Source organism: Anomalospiza imberbis, chromosome 2, assembly GCF_031753505.1.
Source record: "Anomalospiza imberbis isolate Cuckoo-Finch-1a 21T00152 chromosome 2, ASM3175350v1, whole genome shotgun sequence".
Taxonomy (NCBI): domain Eukaryota; kingdom Metazoa; phylum Chordata; class Aves; order Passeriformes; family Viduidae; genus Anomalospiza; species Anomalospiza imberbis.
The window spans coordinates 17,936,202-17,959,794 of record NC_089682.1 but is presented as its reverse complement, the minus strand read 5'-3'; the positions used below and the strand labels follow the sequence as shown (position 1 = coordinate 17,959,794).

Genomic DNA, 23,593 nt, shown 5'->3' with positions numbered 1-23,593 from the left:
TTTGAATGTGGACCCAAAAATCAAACTAGCTAATGCAATGCTCTGCTTGACTGACTCTTCTGAGAAACGAAACATCCAGTATCATGTCAGCTAATTATGGTTAAATAGGTGACAAAGTTCTTCTCAGTTAATGTTGAAAATTACTGGCTAGTCTGCTGAGTCAGGTTAGTCACGCCATTAAATTGTGATTAACCAGGTTCCATTTTTGGGAAGTATGCATGGCACACATGGATGTTCTCCAAATGATGGAGCTGACAGTCTGTCTTCTGTCAGGGCAGAGTTAATGAGAAAGAACTGGAAACTTGCTAGTTATTTTAATATTTATCTGAAGCTGATAAAACATAACTGTGATCAGTGTTGGTCTTCTGGAATTTGACTAACATTTTGGGATACTTGCATAGCCACCCTTCAAGGGTCTGGTTATCTGTAAGGCACATACCAGTCATGGCAGAGAAAGACAGTGACTAACCATGATATCCAGCAAAATTACATCATGTTAGCATGTGCAGATTTTAACTTATTTTTTTTTAATTCAGGATTAGAACACAGTAAAAATGTCAAGATTGAAGCGAGAATTTCAGCAAGACATTTTTCAGGAAAAAAAAAACAATGAATCAGTCTGGTAAAGAATAAATTAGTTCTTCTTGCCCTTCTCGAGTTATGAATAACTAGTTTTGGCCTATTACTCTTATTTTTGTGTGGAGATTATAGAGTTGTCATACTCTTTCTCTTCCCACAACTCACCCACATTGAATACATGGGTCATGCAAAAATACTTACACAAAATGCAAGAAACATCTTACAAAGTGTTTGCAAATTAAGTGCCAATGACACCATCATTGATCTTTTAATTCAGCATGCACTCATGTAAAAACCTAAAAGAATAGAAGCCCTGCTGTGAATCTTAATGTGATTGCCCTTTTGTTAAAGAAACCGAAAGAATGCTTTTATTTTGCCCACAAACTTTGGTATTTCTAAGGTTCTTTAACATGAGTGTATAGATACATACAACTCTTTTTGAACACTACTTCATGGGCACTTTCGTAGCATTTTCCCTATAGTAACATGAAGCTTGTTTCTTGGAAAGAATCCTTTCAAAATCTGAGTGATTTATAGATGGGAATAGAGCAAGTTTAAACCTAGAGCTGTCTGCTGTACTTTTCCACAAGACAACAAAATAGATGGTATCACTAAGGGTCAGGTTTGTCCTCCTCCACAGAGGAACAAAAGGGCAGGAATTTTCTAGTCTTCCATCACTATCTCACTAAAAAACCTGGCTTTATTTCTGAAACACTGCCAGCTACAATGAACGGGCCCGTAGAAAAATTCTGGGTCAGACCTGTGGTTTACAGAAGCCAGTTTGCACATTCCCAGGAGACAAAATTGCTGTATGGGTTGCCTGCCTAGTTTGCCGTTGCCTGAAAGGGAGAAGCTGAATGCTGAGGTGGTGCAGCCAGCACCCACAGCCACCTGCAGACACCCTATAGTCATCCTATAGCCACCTACAGCCACCCTATAGACACCCTATAGGCACCTACAGCACCCTATAGACACACACCTTTAGGTGGCCAAGCTACAGCTCTGCCTTGTCCTGAGAGCAAGAACCACGGAGCTGTGCTTGGCCTGGGGGGCTGTTATGCACTGAGCTGACAAAGATGGCAGGTGATTTTCTAGTGTTTCTGTACAGGACCCATCCCCACAGCAAATTGCTGACAGGCTCCCTTGATGTGAAAATGGAGAGGTAAACACAATAGAAATACATTTCAAGTGTTTTAAAATTGCAGAGCCCCAGGGAGAATGCAGGTTCTTGGAACTGGCTGGTGTGAAATGGTGACATTTTGTAAGTGCATGTGCTCACCATGCCAAGTAGGCTTGGGCTAGAAGAGGATTTTCCAAGCAGTTTAACACACTTCCTGGGCCTGCTGCACCTGCAGGGAAGAAGAGTTTACAGGATTGTGGCTTATAAGCACCTGGTCATTTGCTCTGATTGATGGAAAAAAAGGGTGAATGGTGTGAGAGGTGAATCCTGTTTGCCCTCCTGATTGATTTGTATGCACATGGTGGAGACAGTGTGTGGTCCTGCTCAGACCATGCTGCCTGGCTTCTCTTTACACCCCGAGAGCACAGGACAGTTCATCAGTCTGCTAAGCATTGCACTTCATTTTGGTAGAGAGCAGAAGCCCTTTGATGATGGCTCAGGAATCTTACTGTGCTCCGGCGAGCTTGGGAGTGGCCAAATTGTCCTGTCACTCATGGTCAGTTCCTGTGTCTCCAAGATCAGGTGGTTTCCATGTCCCCATCCCTCTGTGTCTCAGTGCAAGGAGTATGAAGTGCACCAAGGCTTTCTTGTAGCTCAGAGATCATTATCCATAAATGCAACATTTGAAAGGGAAGGAGCCAGCTGGGGGTTGGGGAAGGTTAAACAGCATTTCTTCATCTGTGGTGCTGCTAAGACACAAGATATGCTTAGGGGTTTTAGCATGTTCTTGTGTTGGCCAAATATAGATTAAAAGGGATTCAAGCTCTTCATATCTCTTTTTGGAAGGAAAATCTCATGTTTTACATGGAAAATATAATGGAAAATTAATTAACAGTGAATTAAAAATTACTTATTGAAAACATGTAAAATAATAATGTAGGGAAAACTGAAGTTGCTTCCACTTGTCAGAAGTCACCTTGCTGGCTTTGTTAGAATCTGTTGTGTCGGATGCTGAGTGTTCCTCCTCTGTCCAAGTGTAGCCGTGTTTCATTTGGGAGCATGTGAGCTGTGAAGCTGAAGTCCTGCAGTGCAGCTGGGCACTGACTCGAGGATTCAGTGAGTGTTCATGTGGAGACTGTGTGTTGCTGGAGACTTTAGCTGATTCCCATCTGCTGCAGACCAGGGGCTTCCTGGGGATGCTTCATGAGGCAGGTTACCATAGCACCAGGCTTCTCAGATGTAGCATTATGTTGTTTCACTTGTCTGAGCAGGACAAAAGAAGTGATGTGTATATTATGTTGCATTTCTCAAAGTAGTCATCTCTAGTCTTGTACAAAACAAAAATCATGGACATTGTGCCGTTGCTTAAGGATAGAAATTGAGAGAGGATGTTCTGCCATTACGTGTAAATGAAGATGAGTCTAGAAATGACATTGGCATTGATCGAAAGGGAACTTCAGTGAGCCAGAAAATGTAAGATCAGGTAAAGAAGCTACACCAGATTCTTACAAATTGAAGTAAAGACTTCTTTTCACACATGTGATTTCTGTCAGGCTCACAGGAGTTAACAGAAAATTTCTGCTGTGCTGGAGCCCAGTAAAGAAGAAAAGAAAAAAAAAAGCTTCTACCTAGCAGAACTGTTTGGAACTTCTTATATTCTACCCCAGATTTGTGACCAATGACTACTTTTAGAAAGATGATGCTCATATTCTTAACAAATTGCTGACATTCCCCTTTTTTGATACAGTTGAACTGTCCAGTAAAAAGCAATGACTTCACATTATATATATATATATACTTTTGCAGGAATATTTATATACACACACACACACACACACACACACACACACATATATATATATATATATATATATATATAAATGTTCCTGTAAAAGTTACAAGTGGTATAAATATTCATCACTACCCCTCATATGTTTCATATCAGGGGATCAAAATCATATAATCCTGACTCCTTTTTTTTTTTTAATTATCTTGAATTTCATTTTGATTTTAATGCAGTGCATCTTAAACCCCACCAAAACCAACTAACTATACAATCTGATGGTTTCAATTTTGTTGTTTTGAGCATACTAATACATGAATCTGTGTAGCCGGTGGACCAAGGACAGCTGGAGGCCAGGCTGGTGGCAGGGCCCACTGTAACACAGGTCACTGGTCAGGGGTCCATGCAGGAGACCTGGCTGACCACAGCCTATGTATGACACAGCCCGAACTGAGCTGGAGACTGGTCAGGGCAACCAGTCCCCACATCCCCAGAGCCCTCAGGGACCAAAGATATCTTCATTTTCCCTACTGCATTTGCTGCTGACCTTGTTTAAGAAGAGGTTTTGTTAAACAAACACTCTCAAAAGAACGGGCCAACATTTCAGCTGCAACTGAATGTTAGAAAGCAATGCTTCATTTGAACTTTTCTGCAGTAATCATTATTTCTGCAATCATCAAAGCCAAATAGCAATGTTATATGAACAGCAGGTTAAGCCTTTGTCTCCTTAGAGAATCTAAGAAAGGCTTGTCACAGTTTGCTGTGGTCTCTCTAGCTGATTAAATAAAGCCTTCCTAGTGTGGGTTCTGAAACTTAAACAAAAAAAGTCTTAAAATAATTCACTGAAAGAATAATGGATACAATGTTAATTGCAGCATGACTATATTTGCTACAATTACACCAAGAAGGATTATCATTCGAATGAAAATTATGAGGCATGTATAACTGCAGAGTCATGACATATTGTGTATATCATGGCCCAAGCAACTGAATAGTATTTGACATTTGTCTGCCCATATCTTTATCTCTTTCCCTTTGCCTGTGCTCCTGTTTTATCGTATACCAGCTCTTTCTTTCGGTGTTTAGGATGAATCATCAGTGCAGAAAAATACTGATGTAGTCTTGATTTCTGTAGCAAAATGCTCCTTATTTAGGAACAAACTCTATGACAATGAATGCAACATCTAAGGATGTATTGTATTTCTAAATATTATATATATGTGTGGGAGGTGGCTTTGAAATTTAGACTACTCCAGCAGAACAAAAAAGTCTGAGCAATGCTAAATGCATTCATGATGTATATTTTTTTTCTTTTGTCTTTTATTTTCTTGTTTGTTTTGTTATCACTTTTTTTATCCTGCAGGGAAATTATTACTAAGGAGCTGACTTCCATCTTGGTTGCAAAATTGATTATGTTCTACCCTTGGAACCATTTAAATTAGTTGTGCTGGGGGCTTGAAATAAAATGTTATTATAGCAGAAGAAATTCTCAAGGCTTCATGTCCTAAGCTAATAACAAGTCCTGTCAAATAAAGCCTATTCAACCATTTTAGTCTAAACAAATACTCCAGTTTCAGTTTCAGAAAACATTTGCCATTTGAGCAAAATTGGTTTGGTTGTTAGGATATTTTTAAGCAAAAATAGGGACCAGCAAGGTTCCTTTCAAAAGGCAAAATCAATGGAATAAATGACATTAACATGTGCAACCGCAGTCTGGTGCATACAACAGTATTAAAAATTTTTGCAATAAAAAGCCATTGGCCTGGAACAGCTCAGCTTTCTAAGCTGATAACATTTTAGTGAGAAAATAACTTTAATAATCCCCCTGAACATCATATGCATGCACAAATTATTAGATTAGACTGTCCTAGTTATTTGGTTATTACAAGGCTTCTGCAGGAATCACACCCAAGCCACAGGAAAACACTGATTAAAAAACTCCAAAGCCTAAAGATAGCATAATTACCAGAGGAAAATCAGTTATTAAACAATAATATTTAAAATAAATGGCATTGTTGAAAGGCTTTTCCAAAATGTGTTTTAATAATATTTGTCTCTGTTAAGCATTGGAGATAAATAGGCAAACCAGTATAAAAACCAGGACCTTCTCTTCCAATTAAAAGACTGTTCACAGCAAGAAGAGGGGACAGAGTGAATCAGGGAACCCTTTGGCTTTGTAGTTTCTCAATTGAACCCCAAGTTAATTTAATTGGATTCTTCTCCCCTATATTTCTATCTTCCCCTTCCTCCCCCCTTTCAATGCACAACCTGGTTTTTCAAATTGATTTGGCCAGCAAGTATCCTTTATCATAATTTCCTCTTCAGAGGGCAGAAATAGATACTTCTAGAGAGCCAATTCATCCCTATGGCCAATCAACATCTAAAGTGGATGGTTTGAAGTCTTCCCTGGAGCTCCCTGTCTGTTCAAATGGTGATCTGAATCCTCCCCCCATCATTCACATAGGACCTTTCCTTAGACAGCAGCTTGAACAGAGAGCAAATAACTCACCAATCAAATAAAATGTTTCTCCATTCTAGCCAGTGAGTGACAATATACAAGAGGCAACTAAGGCATAGCTCTTTTTCTCCTCTTCATTGAAACAAAATTCAGGAATTTTGCTTTCTTTTCTGTGCAGAACAGTTCCCATTTGAGCTTTAAAACCCCTTCTCTTCCCATCCTTGCTTGTGGCCTACTATTTGTATTGTGGGAGGTACAAGAGATGCACTAATATCCTATCAGGCTTGGAAGGGCATTTAAGGTGTATTTCCCTCTTTCTTGATGAGTGCTAGTACCACAGATCTTCCAGGAGAAAGACTGGCGTGATTTTGTTTTACTATTCCTGCAGTTACTGTGGCATTTCTTTAAAGGGCCCAAGGCTGTCAGTATGTGCTTGCTGGACTCTGAATAAACTCCTGTGCACAGTCCTTATATGTTCCTATTGTAGCTCCCAAATCATGTTTGACCCAGGTTGGAGCTAGATAGCTCCCTGCACATAGAAGGGGGGATTCTGGGCATGAGCAGAACTCAGCTGCCCAGAAAATGTTGGAAGTTAAACAGTGAAGGACCTACTGAACTTGAGTTATCTCCAGAGTTAAGCAGCAGAGTTAAGCTGAACAAGGACAAAGTGTTTGGACTTAAGCACTTGGATATTTTCTGTATCTGCAATCAAAGGGACTGGATAGAGAGGAAAGATGAAACAAACACTTCCCTCCAGGTAATTTTTTATCCCTTTGCACAGCTACTGGGTGAAAAAGAAAAGAGTAAATACTTGCGAGAACTGGATTGTTAAGGCCAAGAGGGGAACATTGCTTCAGTCGAGTTGAAAGAAGGAACATACTATGATACAGCAAATTACTTTACAGGCCATTGGACCTAATGCAGTCATGAGAACTCACCTGCCCTGTAAAAGTGGGTTATTTTCCTCAGGAAAGAGATTATGAGGTTTTATTGTAGCAATGGAAAATCTGTGCCAATGCACCTGCTGCGTGGCAACACCAGTGCCAAGAGGAGTATTGACTTTCAGTTTTTCTGAAGATATATTCAGGAGTACTCAAAAAATAACAGCCCTCAGATAAGAATGCAGAGAGCTTCCCAAGAGCTCAGTAGATCCTCTGTGGAGACCATTCTGTGCAGGAATGACTACTGCCAAATGTGCAGGGCAGCTCTGACAGTATTCACTAAGGATAAGAAGCTTTTGCTTGAGGATGCTTTGTGCACCCCTTCCTCTGGTAAAAGCACATTAGTATTGACTGAATGACACTGATGGATTTTGATGGGATGTGCGTGAAAAGGAATGTGGTGCGCATATTTGTTGGAGAATCAGGCCCTGCTTGTGGCTTTTTCTAAGCTCTTCTGCAGCTAGTTGGCAGCTGGGGATGTTAAACAGATGTGGGTTTGTTAGAAGCAGGAAGCTCTGCCAGCTCTGCTCCTTTGCTCCCCTCCCACCTTGACACCACTTAAGGTAATTTGTACCTAGGACATGACCTGTGTGAGTAGGACTGAGTGGCTGTGATGCCTTTCCTCCTTGCTGCCCTCACAGTTCAGACCGGGGCTGGGCTGCTCTGGCACACAAAGCATGTTAGAAAAGCAGCCTTTAAATTTTAATTTCCGTACTTTAAAGTGTTTTTGTGTAGGAGTTTCCTGCACTTAAGCTTCCTGATATGCAATCGATCAAAGTCATGGCTGCTGAAATAACTTTAGCTTCAAGGTACACTTTAGGCAGAGTAAGTGCTGCAAAATTGACATATATGTTTACAATATAAACATTGTATTGGCAACTTAAGCAAAAATCTCTCTTGCAGCTATAGCATATGCTAAAACATCTCCCTTGCCTTACCCTCACCTTACCCATGAGTGTGGCCTACTCTGAAAAAACCTAAATCTGTTTTGATTTCTCTTCACTGCTTTTTATTATGTCCAGAACCAAGCTGACAACAAGAGCCAAGAAGGAGTGGGCACTATTATTACACATTTTTCCCTGCCTATCTCTCGTTCTCCTCCTGTTGTGTCTGACAGTGATACAGAAATGCATTTTTTGCAAAATGCCATTTGTAGAATGTTGATGATGCAGAGTCTCCTCAGGAAAATTCTTCTGGGTTTAGGCAGTTCTGTGGAACAGTCAGCAATGTGGATTTGGGAAGGATGATCTGAACTCTAAAACATGGATCTAGAGCTCTTCCACGGGCTCCTCCTGAAAACCTGGGCAGTGTACTTACCATATACATGCCTTAATTTCTCTATTTGTAAAATGGAGCTAAGAATATTTCCCTACATTGCATATACTCATTGAGAAGCAGGCAGACTATCTTCTTTAAGACTCATCATTAAAATCTTTCAGAGGAAAGAGGCAGAGAAATACTCCTTTTTTGAAACACTTGTAATTTGAAATACTCCTTAGTCTCTGAGTCTCATTAGATGCAATCTACTCTCTGGTAACTTGTGATGTTCTATGCAAAACAGTTCTCTAATTTTCTTTTGTTTGTTTTATTTTCTATCTCCACCATAATTTCAACTGATTAAATATCAGTTCATGTGAGAAACATGTAACAGGGTTCACCAGCCAGGCAAGTACTTCCCCATAGCTCTAACATGATGGAGCAAGTGTAAATGAAATTTCTAACATCTATTAATAACTTATCAAATTGAAAGAGAGCTCTTAAATATAGTATGAAATGTGTCTCTTTGTATTTCTAGTCATGTGTGGCTCTCCTCAGAAACTTGATAGTGGGGTTAGAGTTACTAAGTGGTAGGATTTTTCAAAATACTTGTTTATTTATACTGAATGTCAATACTGGGTAACATGGCAATACAATCCAGGCTTCTGTACAGGACCAGCAGACTCTTCTTTTGATCTAAAAGGAGTCAAAGCTTTGTAATATGTGCTGAGTCATAATGGAAATGGAGTGGATATAAATGATGTAGGTGTGAATTCCTACATCTAAGTTAGTAGCAGGAACATTGTATTCTTACAATGTTGTAAGAATATTTAGTGCTGAGAAGAAACCTGGTGGTGAGCTACTATTACCCTAAACTTACCAGTAAGGCAAATGCTCAAAGAATGATTCAGGAAAGATACATGTTCATTTCCAATTAAGCAGATAGAATTCCTGGCTTAGGCAGTTCATTAAAATCTCCTGAAAACCTTATAGCTGGATCCTGATCTTCATGACTTAAAATTCTGACCAATGTGTTTTCTAAGCTTCCTTAGAACTTTAAGAGAGAAAGAGAGACTGGGGGTGGGGGTTAACATGACTCACTTCAAAGCTTTGTTCTTCTCCAGCTACTTATGGAACTGACAGAGGGAAGCTATATAGGTTGTTATTTATATGTAGGCTGTTTTCTTCTCTTGCGTAGGCTGACTCGGTTTTGCAGCTTCTTTTAAGTTACACAAGTCAGCTGAGCATGCCAGAATTGCCTGAGAGTCAGAAAAAGTGTTCCATTTTCCCCTTCCTCTCCCACCTCTGACATGTGCTGTGCCCAGCCCCGGGAGCTTGGGCTTGTGCAGTGACTGTGCCGGGTGTCCCCACGATCAGAGGGACAGCAGAAAACAGGCTCTGGGGCACCAAGTCTGTGACTTTGCAAGAGGGACAATCCCAAGCCAGAGCTTTGATGTCCCTTTACCTTCTTCTCACAATGAGGTGCCACAAGAGATTAAAAGTTTTAGCTGAACTTAAAAATTACCCATGTTTCATCAGAACATGAATAAAACAAGATTTTTTTTTTTTAATGAGCAGAAGTCAGAGCAACTAGATAAGACTAAGCAGGAGTGCAAAAGTTTATGCACAGCTCTCCTCCCACCTACTGTGTCCTCAATTACAGCCATCCCAATGATTTTAAGTGGCAGAAAACTCAATTTGGTCCCCTCTGGGCTTTCAGGAAATTATTTTGGCCATCATCTCTGAGAGTTTCTCAGTTCAGTTTCTCCAGATTCCATATCATTAAGCCTTTTCAGCTTTCTCTGTTTGAGCAGGATTAGCAGTTCCCCAAGGATACAGAAGTCTCTCCTCCTTGTAGGTGGTTCAACCTCATCTATTTACTGTTTTACAGCCACAGTATATGACACAAACTAGGAATACACACACACAAACACACGCATGAAGAGAAGTAAAGGGACTATACCACCAGTTACAATGCCATTCTTGTAGCAAGAATGTAACCCAATGCATCATATGCAAGACCCTATGCATTTGCAAATAGAAATAAAAAAAACCCAGAAGTTATTTGGTCCTTACTTCCCGCACAGATGAGCAATCTTCTCTGTGAATCTTCACTGAGCAGTGGTGATATCCTCAGTAGCTCCCTCCAGGATTGTTAGCTCCCTCCTGGTTGTCTCCTGCCTTTTCATAAGGTGAACATTCATCTGTCAGTATCATGAAGTCATTCTGGCATCAAGATTTTGCTTGCCATGAAGCAACAGAGTTCAACAAGCCTTCAGCATGTGGTATCAGACTGGCATGAAAACCATTCCCTTTCCTTGTGCTGCAGTGCTTTGAACCTCGAGGGCCATCCAGCAGCAGTCTGAGAGGTGCCTGTGCTGTCCTTCAAAGAGCTCTCCATCTGTGCTCCAGATTGCTTCTGTCACTGGTACTGGGTGCTGTGGGTGCTGCTGGTGCTCAGTGGTGTGGGGTTCCTTGGAGAGTCTCTGGCTACTTTCACTACAGGTGCAGACTACAGAACCAATGTAGGCACCACGGCTTTAGAAAAGAGATGAGGAAAAAAAGAGCAGTTCATAGGAGTAAACACTGACTGTCAGGCTAAACAAAAAAAAAAATCTTCAGAAAAGAATTTTCCTGTTATGAAAGTCCAGTACTTTGGCTCAAAGTTAAGTTGAGAAGGGAATATAGATGTGCTCCACACGTGAAACTGCATGGATAAAAGGCTTTTGCACAAACATCTTTCCGTGAGAAGCGATGAAGTTCTTAGTTATTGCTTTGATTATATATATGTACTGAGTTCCTAACTATTGTGACTCAAAATGATTTTACTCAGCCTGAGTGAAATGTGTGATGACACTGTTTTGAACAAAGCTCTTGATATCAGAGTCCTAGAGACAGTTCAACATTACAGTATGAGTCAGAAAGTTCTCAGATTTATAGCTCAGGTGAAAATGAAATTATGTGAAAAACATAACAGCAAACAAATCCTTAGTACAAGACTCTGCTTGGAAGGAAAGATTCAGGATTTGTGACAACCAATTTTTACTCTAAATCAGCACTTTTGTTTATGTCTTTTGAATCACTGAGGAGACAATTGTGCAGCAGACCATCAAGTTATTACCATAATCAAAAGCTGCATCAGAAAATAAGCATGAAAGGTGACTGTGTCTCTTCTGTGCTTAAGTAGCCTTGTGAGTCCTTGCAGGTGTTCCTGCTGGTTCCACATGAACACAAAAGGGAGCCTGCAATGATGTGTTCCTCTGCAGGTTTTTCCTGCCTTTTTTTTTTTTTTTTTTTTTTTTTTTTTTTTTTTTTTTTTTTTCCCTCAGGGCTGATCTTCCACAAAGGTATTGGAAGCATAATTTACTTAGCAGTATCAATTGATCAGACATCTCTGGCTGGAAAGGACAGGGAGATCTTGATTAGGAAGTACTACAGAAAAGAAGTTAAAAAGATCACTAGGAAGAAGGTACAGGCCAGTAGTTTCAAACTATGCAAGTCTGTGCACCACAAAGCCTGGTTCTCCAGGAGCCGTCAGGCCCAGAGTTTTCTCCAAAAGAGGTGGTGCAGGTTGATGGTCTCTAGCTGGTTTGTGGGACCCAAGAGTGGGTCAGGCAGGTCCTTGGTTGGAGGAGTCCATGGGAAAGTATGGATCACTTGGCTTCCTCCACATCCCAAGTGAGGTGAAAACCAGAGGTCTGGGCATGTTCCACCACCTGTGTTTCACCACAGACAGTGTTGATCCCAGGTCCTGAGCCCACAGGCTCGAGATAATTTGGGTGTGTGATAGGTACATTTACATTAAAGCAGCAGTGCTGATCCCTTTAGGATATGGAAATGATTCAGTTAAATTAAAAAAAGAAATCTTTGCATGAATCTTGCTAAATGCTGCTGTTCATTCCCCTTTATCTGAATTCCATTTCCTTTCCTCTAACCTGCCCTCTTTATCCTATTTTCTTTCTTTGTGTTTATTAATATTCAGACCATCAATTTCTTTCAACATACATTCTCACCTTTGCCATATTCTATTATTCCCATTATACATCCTCTTTCAATTCTGCATTTCCTTAAGTGCTTTACTGTACATGAAATGTGACTCACTCACACTTACAATTGGAATTGGACCATATTATCCTGCTGGAGCCTGTTTTCTTTGGCATCAACTCAGCTTCAAGATCTCTTTTTACAAATGTTTTTATTTTTAATTTCAAAACTTTTTTTTTTCCAAAGACAGAAAGAGAAGAAATAGAAAAAGACAAAAGAACTTTCATGGACTGTATATGCAGATCTATTTATTATACCATTATTGTCAGTCACAAATTGCTTAAATTATCCAAATATAAAGCATTTTCCCCTTCCAGCTGAATCAGATGAAAGAAGCAATTCAGACTCCAGAGCCAGAAGATATGCTAGATAAGAATGATTAGTGGCTCAGTAATAGTAAGTAACTGAGCAATTAATAGTCAAGAAAGAAGTATATGGAGTTACTGAGTAATGTAATGACCCATCCCACTCTCAGTTTTTTTTTTTTTTAGTCTGATCTTATATTTATTATTGATAAAGCAATTTTCCCTGACCAAAGGTTTACTCTGATTTACCCATCTCTAATCTAGAGAGATTGGCAGTCATAAAAATAAACAATTGCTTTTTCCCACCAGGTAACATTGCTGGAAGTCCCAGGAAATCCAGAATTTAGGAGTATGATCTTAGAGAAGAATTAGAAAATTAACTCTCTTTTCACAAACAGCAGAGACCAAAAGTGGAAGAAAAAAGCCATATTTCCCTAGGTATCCTTTTTTTAATTTTAGGTTTTTGTTGTTTGGTTCAGTGAATCAGATCGCTTTTAGTGGTTCACTTGGTTATGACTACAACAGGAAATACAGCACAGAGAAGATGGTGTAGAATGTTCTGAAGAGATTTAACACAATTTTCATGCTATCCAATGAAGAAATAACATCTGAATATGTATGTATAGCTGCACATGTTCTTACAGTTGATCACAGTAGCTACCCTGACATACGCCACTTCTGTGGTTCTTACCTGCTTTACTTGGAGGGAGGAGATTTGTTCCTATTGCTGCAAAAATGAAATCCTGACTTGTTATTTGATAACAGTCATGCACTGAGTCAGTTAACTCTTCAAAGGTCAGTGAATAATGCAATTTGGTGCAATTCTTCCTAACTGAATGGCAGAGGTAATAACTGAACCTGCATGGCTGTGGCTCAGCTGAATGAAGATTACTTTTCACCTGAGACAACTAAAGAACTTTTGGATCTACAAGCAAAAAGAGTTTTCTAAAGCTGAGTTAACAAAAAAAAATTCAGAAAAGCATAATCACAGCAGGAAAGCTAGCATTACAGAAGTAGGCACTCTGCTGTGCTCAGATACATACCACATTGAATTCTGATTTCAAGTGAATCTTAAATATAAATGCTTCTTTGGTCAATATCAGCATTTGACTCTCTTTATGAATTTAATGACATTGTCCAAAGATCAGGCTGGTGGTATTTGCTAGCAAACATATAATATTTCTCAAATTTTCTCCTTAGTGATTGTTTTTATCAAGCTGTCATCCACTGAAAAAATTACCACTTAGAGTCCAAATATTCAAGTGAGCATTTAATGACATTAAAGAAATGTTATCTGTTGATTTCACTGGGAAGGAAGAGCCAAATCTTCTTCTTGTAAACAAGACCCAAGGCTGACATTATCATCTATCTGCAAGGGCTGACAGGATATGTTTTTACCTGTATCTTAATGCAGCCACATATAATTCTCAATTTGCACTGAGCTCAGCTCATGTGTGGGGGTGTTTCTGTGTGATAAATGTCTTTCAATTACTTAGCAATAAGAAGCTGCTTCCTTGTAGAAGAGACATCAATCCTTATTTGTCACCTTTGTAAACTGATCACCATGGCTGCACCAATCTGTTGATTACTTTCTTTGGTTCATACACAAGAAACATTACAAATATTGGTATTATTTATTTTATTTCTGCCAATATGAACTTGCTGTATTTACAAACCAAATGAAGGGCACTGAGATGTGCTAAGATGGTAGGGCTGTGGTAACCTGTGTGAGCATAAAGTTCTAAGGTTTTCTTGGGGCAGGAATATTTCTTCTCCCTTTGACTGCAGAAAGCTTTATTGGAAATCTGGTTGATTTTCAAGGGGAAAAAATACTTAGTCAAATGGTTACAAGTGCTTATTCAAGACCAATTTCTTGAAGACAGAAGAAGACTAAACATACAAAGTGAGACCAAAGAAAAGAGCAAAGATGTTCAGAATACAGGTGATGAGAAGCTGATGTTTGGAGTTGCAGGTTTATTCCTGTGACAGCTCAAGCACAGACTGTGGGTGTTACTGGCTTCTCTGAAGTCTGACCAAACAGTGCTGCCTCTGTCCATGGCATTGGGTGGTGTGAGGTGCCTCTTGCTCTCCAAAACTCCTGCAGAGCACACACTTGTTGGCCAGCTCAGCCATAATCTTTTCATCAAGAGGGCAGAGAGAGGCAACGAGGCTGAAGAGTTGCAAGAACCACAAATTGCTATTTACACATATTGTTAAAGATGTGTCTGAGCTGGTGGGAGAGGTGGTGTCCCCAAACTGTTCCTCCCCAGCATTTTTCAGGATCAGGGCAATGAGAAAAGTCAGCAGTGCCCTGGTGCATGCCAAAGTCATAATAAAAAATGAGCAGAGAAAAATTCACTTTTCCCCTCTCCTTTTTCTATAGTTTCAATCTGTTTCCACAGGGGGCTAAGGCTCTGCTTAATCTAAGTTCCACTCTACCATAGTTTACAAGGCATGAACCCAACACAGTTCTTGGGTGGGGCCACCAGAACCCCCAGTTTCCAAATAATTTATCATTTCACTTCTATACTTTGTTAACTATTTCTGCAGTGGTCTGAGCTGGGCTTGAACTCCTGAGATATGAGTCATTTCCAGACATTATTGTCATCTTAGAAGTGTTACAACCTTCAGTTGACTATCAATTTGTAAAAGTGGGCTTTTGACCCTGGTTATAATTTCAGTTAGTGTTACTTGGTGGTCATTGGTAGAGGTCAGCCTGTCCTTGCATCATCAAGGCACAAGAAAATCTCACAGTTTGCTCCCAAGCTGAGCACCAGCACCATTATCTGTCCAAATCACAAGCCTTTGTTTTCTCAGCTGTAACCTGTTCCGTTAGAAAAAGTGCCTTAAGCTATCACTCAGACTTCTTTTTCTTTGTCTGCAAAATAGTCATACTATTTTTGGAGAAGCTGAGGGCTTTTGAATCACAGACTCACAGAATGGGTAAGATTGGAAGGGAGCACAGTGGGTCATCTGGTCCAAGCTCCCTGCTCAAGCAGGATGAAGTGGAAATGCTACATCCTGTCTTAAATTTACTGTGCAGAAAGAATGAATTCTCACAAATGGGAAACACAAGGCAACTAAACCATATGATTGCACAAAATGACACATGATGAGTGTGCCAAAACTTCATATGGCCTTGGGAAAAAAGCCCAAGCAGTATTGGCTTCACCAATTTGCAAACTGATTTTGTATTCATGGTATTACGTTTTTCAAAGGTGGAAATACGCCATTTGAGGAGAAAGATCAAAATGTGTCGATAGACACTGCCCATGCTAAAAATAAATATTGTATTGCTTTTCTAAAGTGGCTTTACCTGGAAGACAAGTTTACGCCTTTCTTTTTTTTTTTTTATTTTTAATTCCTGCAGTTTTTCTGGGTCCAGCCCCACTCTGAAGTTGGGGAGCATCTTGCTTTCTCTCTTCAGTGGGAATTGGATGGAACTGGCACAGAGGTAGCTGTGACCACTCCCAAGCCAGGCCTGTATTTTTACATGGTTAGCACAAAAAAAAAATTGCTAGTAGCCCTACTAGTGAATTTTGTTACATGCTTGTGATCACTTCTTCTGGCCCCTGCCCAGGGGGCTCTCTGAACATCTTTGGAAATACCTTAACTCGCTGATCTTCTTCAAAACTTGAAGAAAATTTCCCTTTATCTTTGAAGGAAAAACAAACCATAAATATTTCCCATACATTTCCTGGCTTGGATGCAGTCAGCATTTATTTCTACATCAGCAGTGAGTGGGAGGTTTAGCATCTCATGACTTGGCAGAAGCAGCAATAGAAATAGAGCAAAAATTAGTTTATTCACTAAAAAAAGGCAATTTTGGGTGGCTGGAACAACTTGTGAATCCCTGCTGAGCAAGGTGGACACTTTCATATGGAATATGAATAACAGAGGGAAGGTAGTAGTATTTTTTTCACCCAGTTTAAATTAAAAATTTCTTCCTTGTTTCTTGTTTTGTTTTGAAAATTGCCCACTTTTCATTTAAAGTAACTTTTGTTTCAGTTTTGATTTAAAATTATACTTTGTTCTATTTCCATCTTTCCAGTCTGAAAAATTCTTTGAAACCTTTTTCTCCAACAATTTATTTTAATGCATGGGAGAAGTTAATTTCAAATTGTAAGATTTCATGGTAGCTGAAAATTTTATTCTTTAAAAAACCTCACCTAGAATATGGCATTGTGTAAAAACAGATGTTTGTGACTTCATAAATCAAATAAAAGCTATTTTTTCATAAGATTCTACCTACCAAAATAAGTGACTATATGTTTTTTAACACAAACTGAGTACCTTTGACTGCATATTGAAGTTATTTTCACAGTGCAGAACTCTGGGAGAGGATGGATGTGTCCTTATTTCCATTTTACATTCATTTGACAGAATCAGAGAGTTAAAGCAGTTGTCTGGATTCTCATGAGACTGGCATTGTAGCAAAAACAGAGCTCACATTTGGGTTGATTCAAAAATGTCAACAAATGACAGCTGCTGAGCTGTAGGACCCATGACCATGTTTTCCCCTGGATTCTCTCCAGAAAGGCGTTCTTCATTCTGGTGGTGACACACGGCACTGTGCTGAAAGGGGCCCGAGAGCTGTGGGAGAATCACAGTGACAAAATAAGAAGAGTTTGAGAAGTGGAAGGTTTAATCCCCTCAAGTCCTTCACAAACAGTGTAATTCTCCTTGTACTTTCATTTCCAGGAACTTCATTGGGGCCAGTGATGCTACAGCAGTGCATGAAGAACAAGCTGCTCTTTTTTTATATAGTGGGTATGGCCAAATAACAAATGAGGAAAATTATGAAGGCAAAGAAGTAGCTTTGTCACTTTTACTATACTTAGCTTTACCATACTTGGCTCTTAACGCAGACAGCCCTAATTCGGAAAAAGTTCCCTCATTAGCTGGCCCTAAAACATTTACAAAGCATCTGAATAATTGATATAATTTATGGTTTTATTGGTGGAAGCCATTAAATACCCTCCTCCCAAACAGCATTAGGGAGGAAGCTTGGCAACATGCAGTAAAAAATGGAGCAGCTATTTAAAGAAAGAAAAGGACAAGAAAATCTTATTGAACTTTCTGAACATGATAACACTGAAAAAGGCAGTTTCCAAATATCCACTTCTAAAGTATTTTATAGTAAATGGAGCCAGTGTACTGTCAATGTTACAGGCTTTTCAGTGGAAGTTTTACAAGGTCTACTTTTCAAAAACAACCCCACTTATTTTTTATTTTATTTATGCTAGCTTAATAATGTCAACTCGTAATTTGTATTGTTGCTGGATTCTGTGCTGCAAGTGAAATTATAGGAAAGGTGGCAAATGCTTAGGTAACAGTCTCTATTACATAAGGCTCATGTGGGGTCATTTCTTTTCTGCTCTGCTCTGATTAGGATTACATCAAGGTACTGGCTAACAGAGATAATTCATAGGCTTTATCTGGCCAAAGTTAGTGTATATCAAACATACATGTATACCTGAAATAGCCTTCCACAACTCCAGTCTTGGTCAAAAAGGAGAGACTGGCATTTTTTAGAGTACAGTGTAGATATCCATGCTCCACTTAGAAGAAATTTTTCCTAAAATTGCTTATTTCTTAGCATTAATTGAAAAAATCTCCACATGTACATAGTCTTTTTTAAGTTAGGTGAGAAAAAACCTCCAACAAAAACCAGTCTGCACTCACTATATGTACCCAGCATGTATAGAGTATGGAGCATGAAGCATGGACATGGTGGTTAAAGAAGCTGGAGAGTACTGTTTGATGAGTCCTTACCAAATCCAATGCTATAAGCCTTTGAGTTGAACAAACATGAGTTTTAATGCTTTACTATGATTTGGGGAAAACCCCCTAGCTGATAATGTTGAGTGACTGTTTGAGTTTAATGGAAGAACCTGCCTGAGCAATGGATGTGTCTAGGCTTTCATGATTTACTCAGTTTTGCAGACTCCAGCTTCTACGAGCATGTCAGAAAATTCCATAGGTTTCTAGGCTTTGAGCAGCACAATTCTGTATATACTGAGGATTCATAGGTTGACTACAGAAACTGATTTGAAAACAAAGGTGTCAGCTTTTACTCATTGCAGGATTTTACCATTTATTTATTTTCAATATGGTGCTGATTTCTCATTTAAAGCTGTGCCATGGTGTGGCACTGGCCAAACAATAGAACAAGCTATGTGTCTGCCAAGGATATCATGATTCTCTGATTCCAGCCCAGCGGGCTGGAGTTAAAATAATCCAGCTGGCTCAGCAGCTATGTGGATGCCATTTATGGTAGCACAGTGTAAGTGGCAGGACAACTAACTCACAGCTTCCTTTATCATTTTGCCTTCTCTGCTTTAGGCCCACCAGGACAGGATTTGCACAGTCAGAAATGCTGATTCTTCTGACTTCAGCTCCTTGTATTGTGCTGTCTCTGATGGCACAGTCCAGCTGTTTATTCATGTTTAATACATTTCCTAAGGGCATTTGTAAAGGAAACAAACTGCCCCTTCAAGGAAAGCAGCAAACAACCTAATCTCAGCTGCATTGTACACAAATTACAGTGGCTGATTCCTACTGTGCCTCAGCCTGTGGCACAGAGTGTCTGGGACACTGTTGAGTTTTCTCTGGTTTTCACAGCTGCTCAGTAAAGATGTAACTTATACAATTTTTTTATATGTGGGGGAGTGAAGTACATACCTGCTGTGTATCTAATTGAAAGTCACAGCCTTTCATGCTGCATGTCAGCCTGTGCGAGCTGCATGGTGGGCATTGCCACGTGGAGCTGCACTATTGCAACTGAACGGCATGTTCCTCTGATGCAGGCTGAATAACAGTGCTTGGCTCCTCTAAAATGTCCTTCTCAGTGTTCAGGATCTGCAGGATGAAGCTCTGTATCCTTTCTGTTGCACTTTAAATGCCAGTTCCTCTGCTCATATTGTTCGCTGAAGCACACAGTGGAGTATATTCCACTTGACATTAACAAAAGTTCTATGGACTTTGAAAAATGATGCTATTCAAGCACATGGCAAAGAGGAGGAAAATCTATTTGCACCTAGAGGTGCAATTTACACCTAGAGGTGTGATTCCTTCCATCATGAAATGGTTGGCCAGCCAAAAGAGTGAGGTCATTTAAAATAGTGTGCAAAGGATAGAAGTGGAGTTTCCCAAAGTGGAGATTTGGTCTCCTTAACATGAATGTAAGGAACACATCATCCTTTTCTGCTGCCTTTTCAGGCCACTATATGTTTTGACTGCAATGAAATATTTTGCCTGCAGGTTATTATCTAAATGTTTATAATATTTTAGGTTTCAGGGTTTTCAATCCATTTTGCTTATCTTGATTCATCTGTATGGGGGTGCCATGGGTCTCTGTCAAACTCAGGTGACCTTGAGTATCTGAGACATCTCCAGGGCACTGGTTAATGTGAGATACTGAAGATTTGTCCTCTGCTGAATTAGCAAATGGATGCTAGGTACCTAATGTGTCAATTTATGATGCCGTTATTTAGACAATTGTGTAAAGCCCCGCGTGCCTCTGCCTACAGAGGTGTTCTAAGCTCCTCCTTACAGACATGAAGAAGAAGAAACTCTATTTGGGTGTTATTAATCTCATTGTAGAGAAGACATGTAAAACAGTTCAAATGCCTTGCATCCTAGATACGCCCATTCTTCTTCATTCCTTGATTTATTTATGTCAAAGTAGTTTATGCAACTAGCTCACATGTACATTGTAGACATTAAGTCAGATAATTGTAATTCCACTCAGGAGGTAAAACCTGATAAACAAGAGACAACCTGCTGTTACCTAATCATAAGATCTCTGCTTAAAAACTGCAAGACTACAAAGAAAGGCAGAAACCAAACACCGATGGAGAATATACCTTTGATATGCAAAGTGTGTAGCTCATTAATTGGCTACTGTTTGGCCCAGTGTGGGTAATATGATAAACATCTTGTGACATTGCAGTGCTGTAATATATCTGATTTTATTGTGGACCAGTCAATTCAAATCAGAATAGATTTTTACTAGAAGAGAGGCAACTGGTATTTGGGTATTTTTAGTAGATAATATCTACAAAGATTTATTTTTCTTATAGAGATGTTGGGTAAAGGTCTCAAGCAACTAGGATGGAATATTTAATTGGTAAAGTTGTATCAGCCCATACAATAGAATACCCTGAGTTTACTTTGAGGTTGTGGATACCAAATATAGCTAATTAAGCATTATGGTAATTGGTTCATAAAAATTTAAAAAGGTGAAACCTATAAACTTTCTACATTTTTTTTTCAGTAGGTATTTTATAATATCTTGCATTTGTATTCTTTTTTCCAAACTTTGATTGCAAATATAAGAACACTTGTATTTTGTTAAAGTAATCCTAATCTTTCTCTAAAGGCAATAGCTCATTTGTGCATTCTTTGTGGACACTCATTTTCATTAATAGTTGAATTATGTATTTTTTATCAGCCAATGAATTAACAAATCAAAACACAGAGCAAGAAAAACCCACCTCATGGAACTCATGCTGTGCAAAAATGTGTTTATTTTTTTCACATCGATATCTTCAGCTTAGGAAATAGTTTGAGAAATAACATGCTGTGTCCTATTTCTTTCTAGGTCTCTTATGTAAAAGCTATCGACATTTGGATGGCCGTGTGTCTTCTCTTTGTCTTTGCTGCTTTGCTGGAATATGCAGCAGTCAACTTCGTTTCACGGCAGCACAAAGAGTTTCTGAGGCTTCGAAGAAGGCAAAGAAGACAAAACAAGGTACAGCTGCTCTTTACCTAGGGTGATTGAATGTGCCCTGACAGCCCTGCTCATGTGCAGCTGATTTCTTACCTTAGTTCTTGCCCTTCCAGGAGAGTCTTTTTCTAAAGTTTCCTTTTGAGTGATTTACACGTTGTTAAAGAGCTCATAATTGGCTGCTGGGTTCATTTGCAGTTTATGAAGTTACCGACAAATATCAGTAATTGGTCACCAAGAATTTTCTTCTCTTCATGCAACTGCTGAGGCAGCTGGACCTTTGCAAATACTGTGATACTCTGTGGCACCACCAGTGGATAAGGAACTGTTGGATGCAATGACACAGACAGAGGAATGATATTATCCAGATGTGCTGTCATCAGAACATGCCTGAGATCTGTCTTTTCTAGTGCTCCCCTAGCTAGCTGTGCTAAAATGGGAGACACCCTAGGATAGCCCATTGCAATGATTGGCAATTCTGCCCTCACTTTTACACCACCAACTGGTGTCTTTCCCAGCTGAAACCAGGTAACACGGCCATTTTAGAAAAGGAGAAGGATTAGGAGGATTTCCTCTCTGGATTTTCCCCTTTCATAGTTTGCGACTGATGCAAATTTCAAATTTTCAGTAAAAGACCTTTTTGTGAGTGTCATAATCACACAATTTTATGCCAGTGACTGACATGTAGAAGAGGGGATTGTTTGTAACCTAGATGTCAGTCTAGAAATAATTTTAGGAAGTCTGTCCATCTGTCCTGGGTTGTTTTTTTTTTTTTGTTTGTTTATTTTTTTTTTTTTCTCCAGTGAATGGGAAGACAAGAGTAGACATTAAATCATTAAACTGAGTTTTATTCAAGTCATGATCATTCATGTGTCTAGAGAATCTGGAACTATAAACTCTACATATATATTTACTAGGTGAAGTAAATATTTGCTTGAGCTGCACGAGTGCTTCAAGCCACAAATAATGGTTTCCTTTACAAGAGGGATAACAACAATGGCACAGGGCATTTGTGTTTTGACAGGTCTGTCTAATAAATGTTCTGTAGCTAATGTAATATTTGATGGATACTCTGGGAAGAAAGCTGTTCTCTAGTTTAATATTATTGTCAGATGAATTGAGATTCCAGTGAAGATTAGATTACAGGCAAGAGCAGAGAATCTTGCCTGTCTGCAGGCCACACGCACTGCCACTGGAAGCCTTTGTTTTCAAAACCCAGCATGGCAGCAGCAGAAGCTTCTGTATGGCATCTGTAATTTCATTTCTGGATGCAAGATCTGTTTTAGAGGTGAACAAGTAGCCATCCTTGGTAAGTAACAATATCCAGTGACATTACTCAAATTTATGAGATTTTGGTCCATGGAAGTTGTCATTCATCTGCTTCGAAAAATATTATTTTGTTGACTGTGAAAAGAAAGTTATTTAAAACCAAATTATCGTAAGACTTGTGTTTATCCTAAGCCATGTGGTGCATGGATTCTTTGCAAAATAGGTAACAACATAATTAAATACAAGGAAATATGCAGCTGAGTAAGTGACACCTACCATTGGCATAAGCTTGCTTTTTTCCTATGAATCTGGTTGCACGAATTTCAAAATAGGGAACAATGTTACTAAGGCAGTTTCTTTAGGAGGTATTTTCTGCATCTCTGTACTTGATTTTGTCTCTCACGATTTTCTCAGTTTATTTTGCCTTGAAAGTGATTCTCATTGTTTTGCATGATGGTCTTCTCTAACCAAGCCATTCTTCTCTTTGCCTGTTGTGTGTGTGTGTGTCGTCATGTTACTGCTGTGGTATTCCCATTCTTGCTGCTGCTATCTATGCTGACACTCTGGGGACAGGCACAGACTGTGGCTGTTGGGAATGAGAGCGTTGAGTCCATGCGGCGCATGAATGGCTTGCGGAGCAAAGAGTCATCAGCTTACGGGACAGTGAATCAGATCGGCAATTCAAGTTTGAGGGTAAAGCTGTAGTGAGAAAGAGAAAGCAAGAGAGTTTTAGTATGTGCAACGATGCCATAAATCAGCAAAATGGACCATTTTGATTGGCATCACTAGTAGTCTCTTGCATTCTCTTTGCTAAATGCCCCACAAAATACACAGTACTGTCCCCAGCATGAATAGCAGTTTCATGTTGTACATTCTTATGGCCCACCCTTATGCTTGCTTTTAACTGTGGCTGGGCTACGCCACCCCTATTCCAAACCTCTTAAGGAATGCATGCATATTCAGCAGCTTGGTCCTGTGTAAAGATAGAGTGAATGGGGTGGGGGGAGAGTGCCATAGGAAATGCCTTGAGACAGTAAATCCCACATTGTGTCATCTTTCAGATGAGCGCGTTCCAACAGAATGTGGTATGTATAACAAAATACATT

General features: G+C 39.4%; 1 protein-coding gene across 7 annotated transcripts in view; it reads left to right on the top strand.

Annotated features, from left to right (window-relative positions):
• GLRA2 (glycine receptor alpha 2) overlaps positions 1-23,593 on the top strand; it is a 121,528-nt gene that overhangs the window by 71,826 nt on the left and 26,109 nt on the right. For 5 of the 7 annotated variants that reach the window (XM_068180027.1, XM_068180023.1, XM_068180026.1 and 2 more), the window contains exons 8-9: positions 21,093-21,242; positions 23,061-23,180. In XM_068180027.1, the coding sequence (XP_068036128.1) occupies positions 21,093-21,242; positions 23,061-23,180 (270 nt within the window). The remainder of the gene's footprint in view (positions 1-21,092; positions 21,243-23,060; positions 23,181-23,593) is intronic. The other 2 variants (XM_068180025.1, XM_068180024.1) reach the window with 1 other exon arrangement.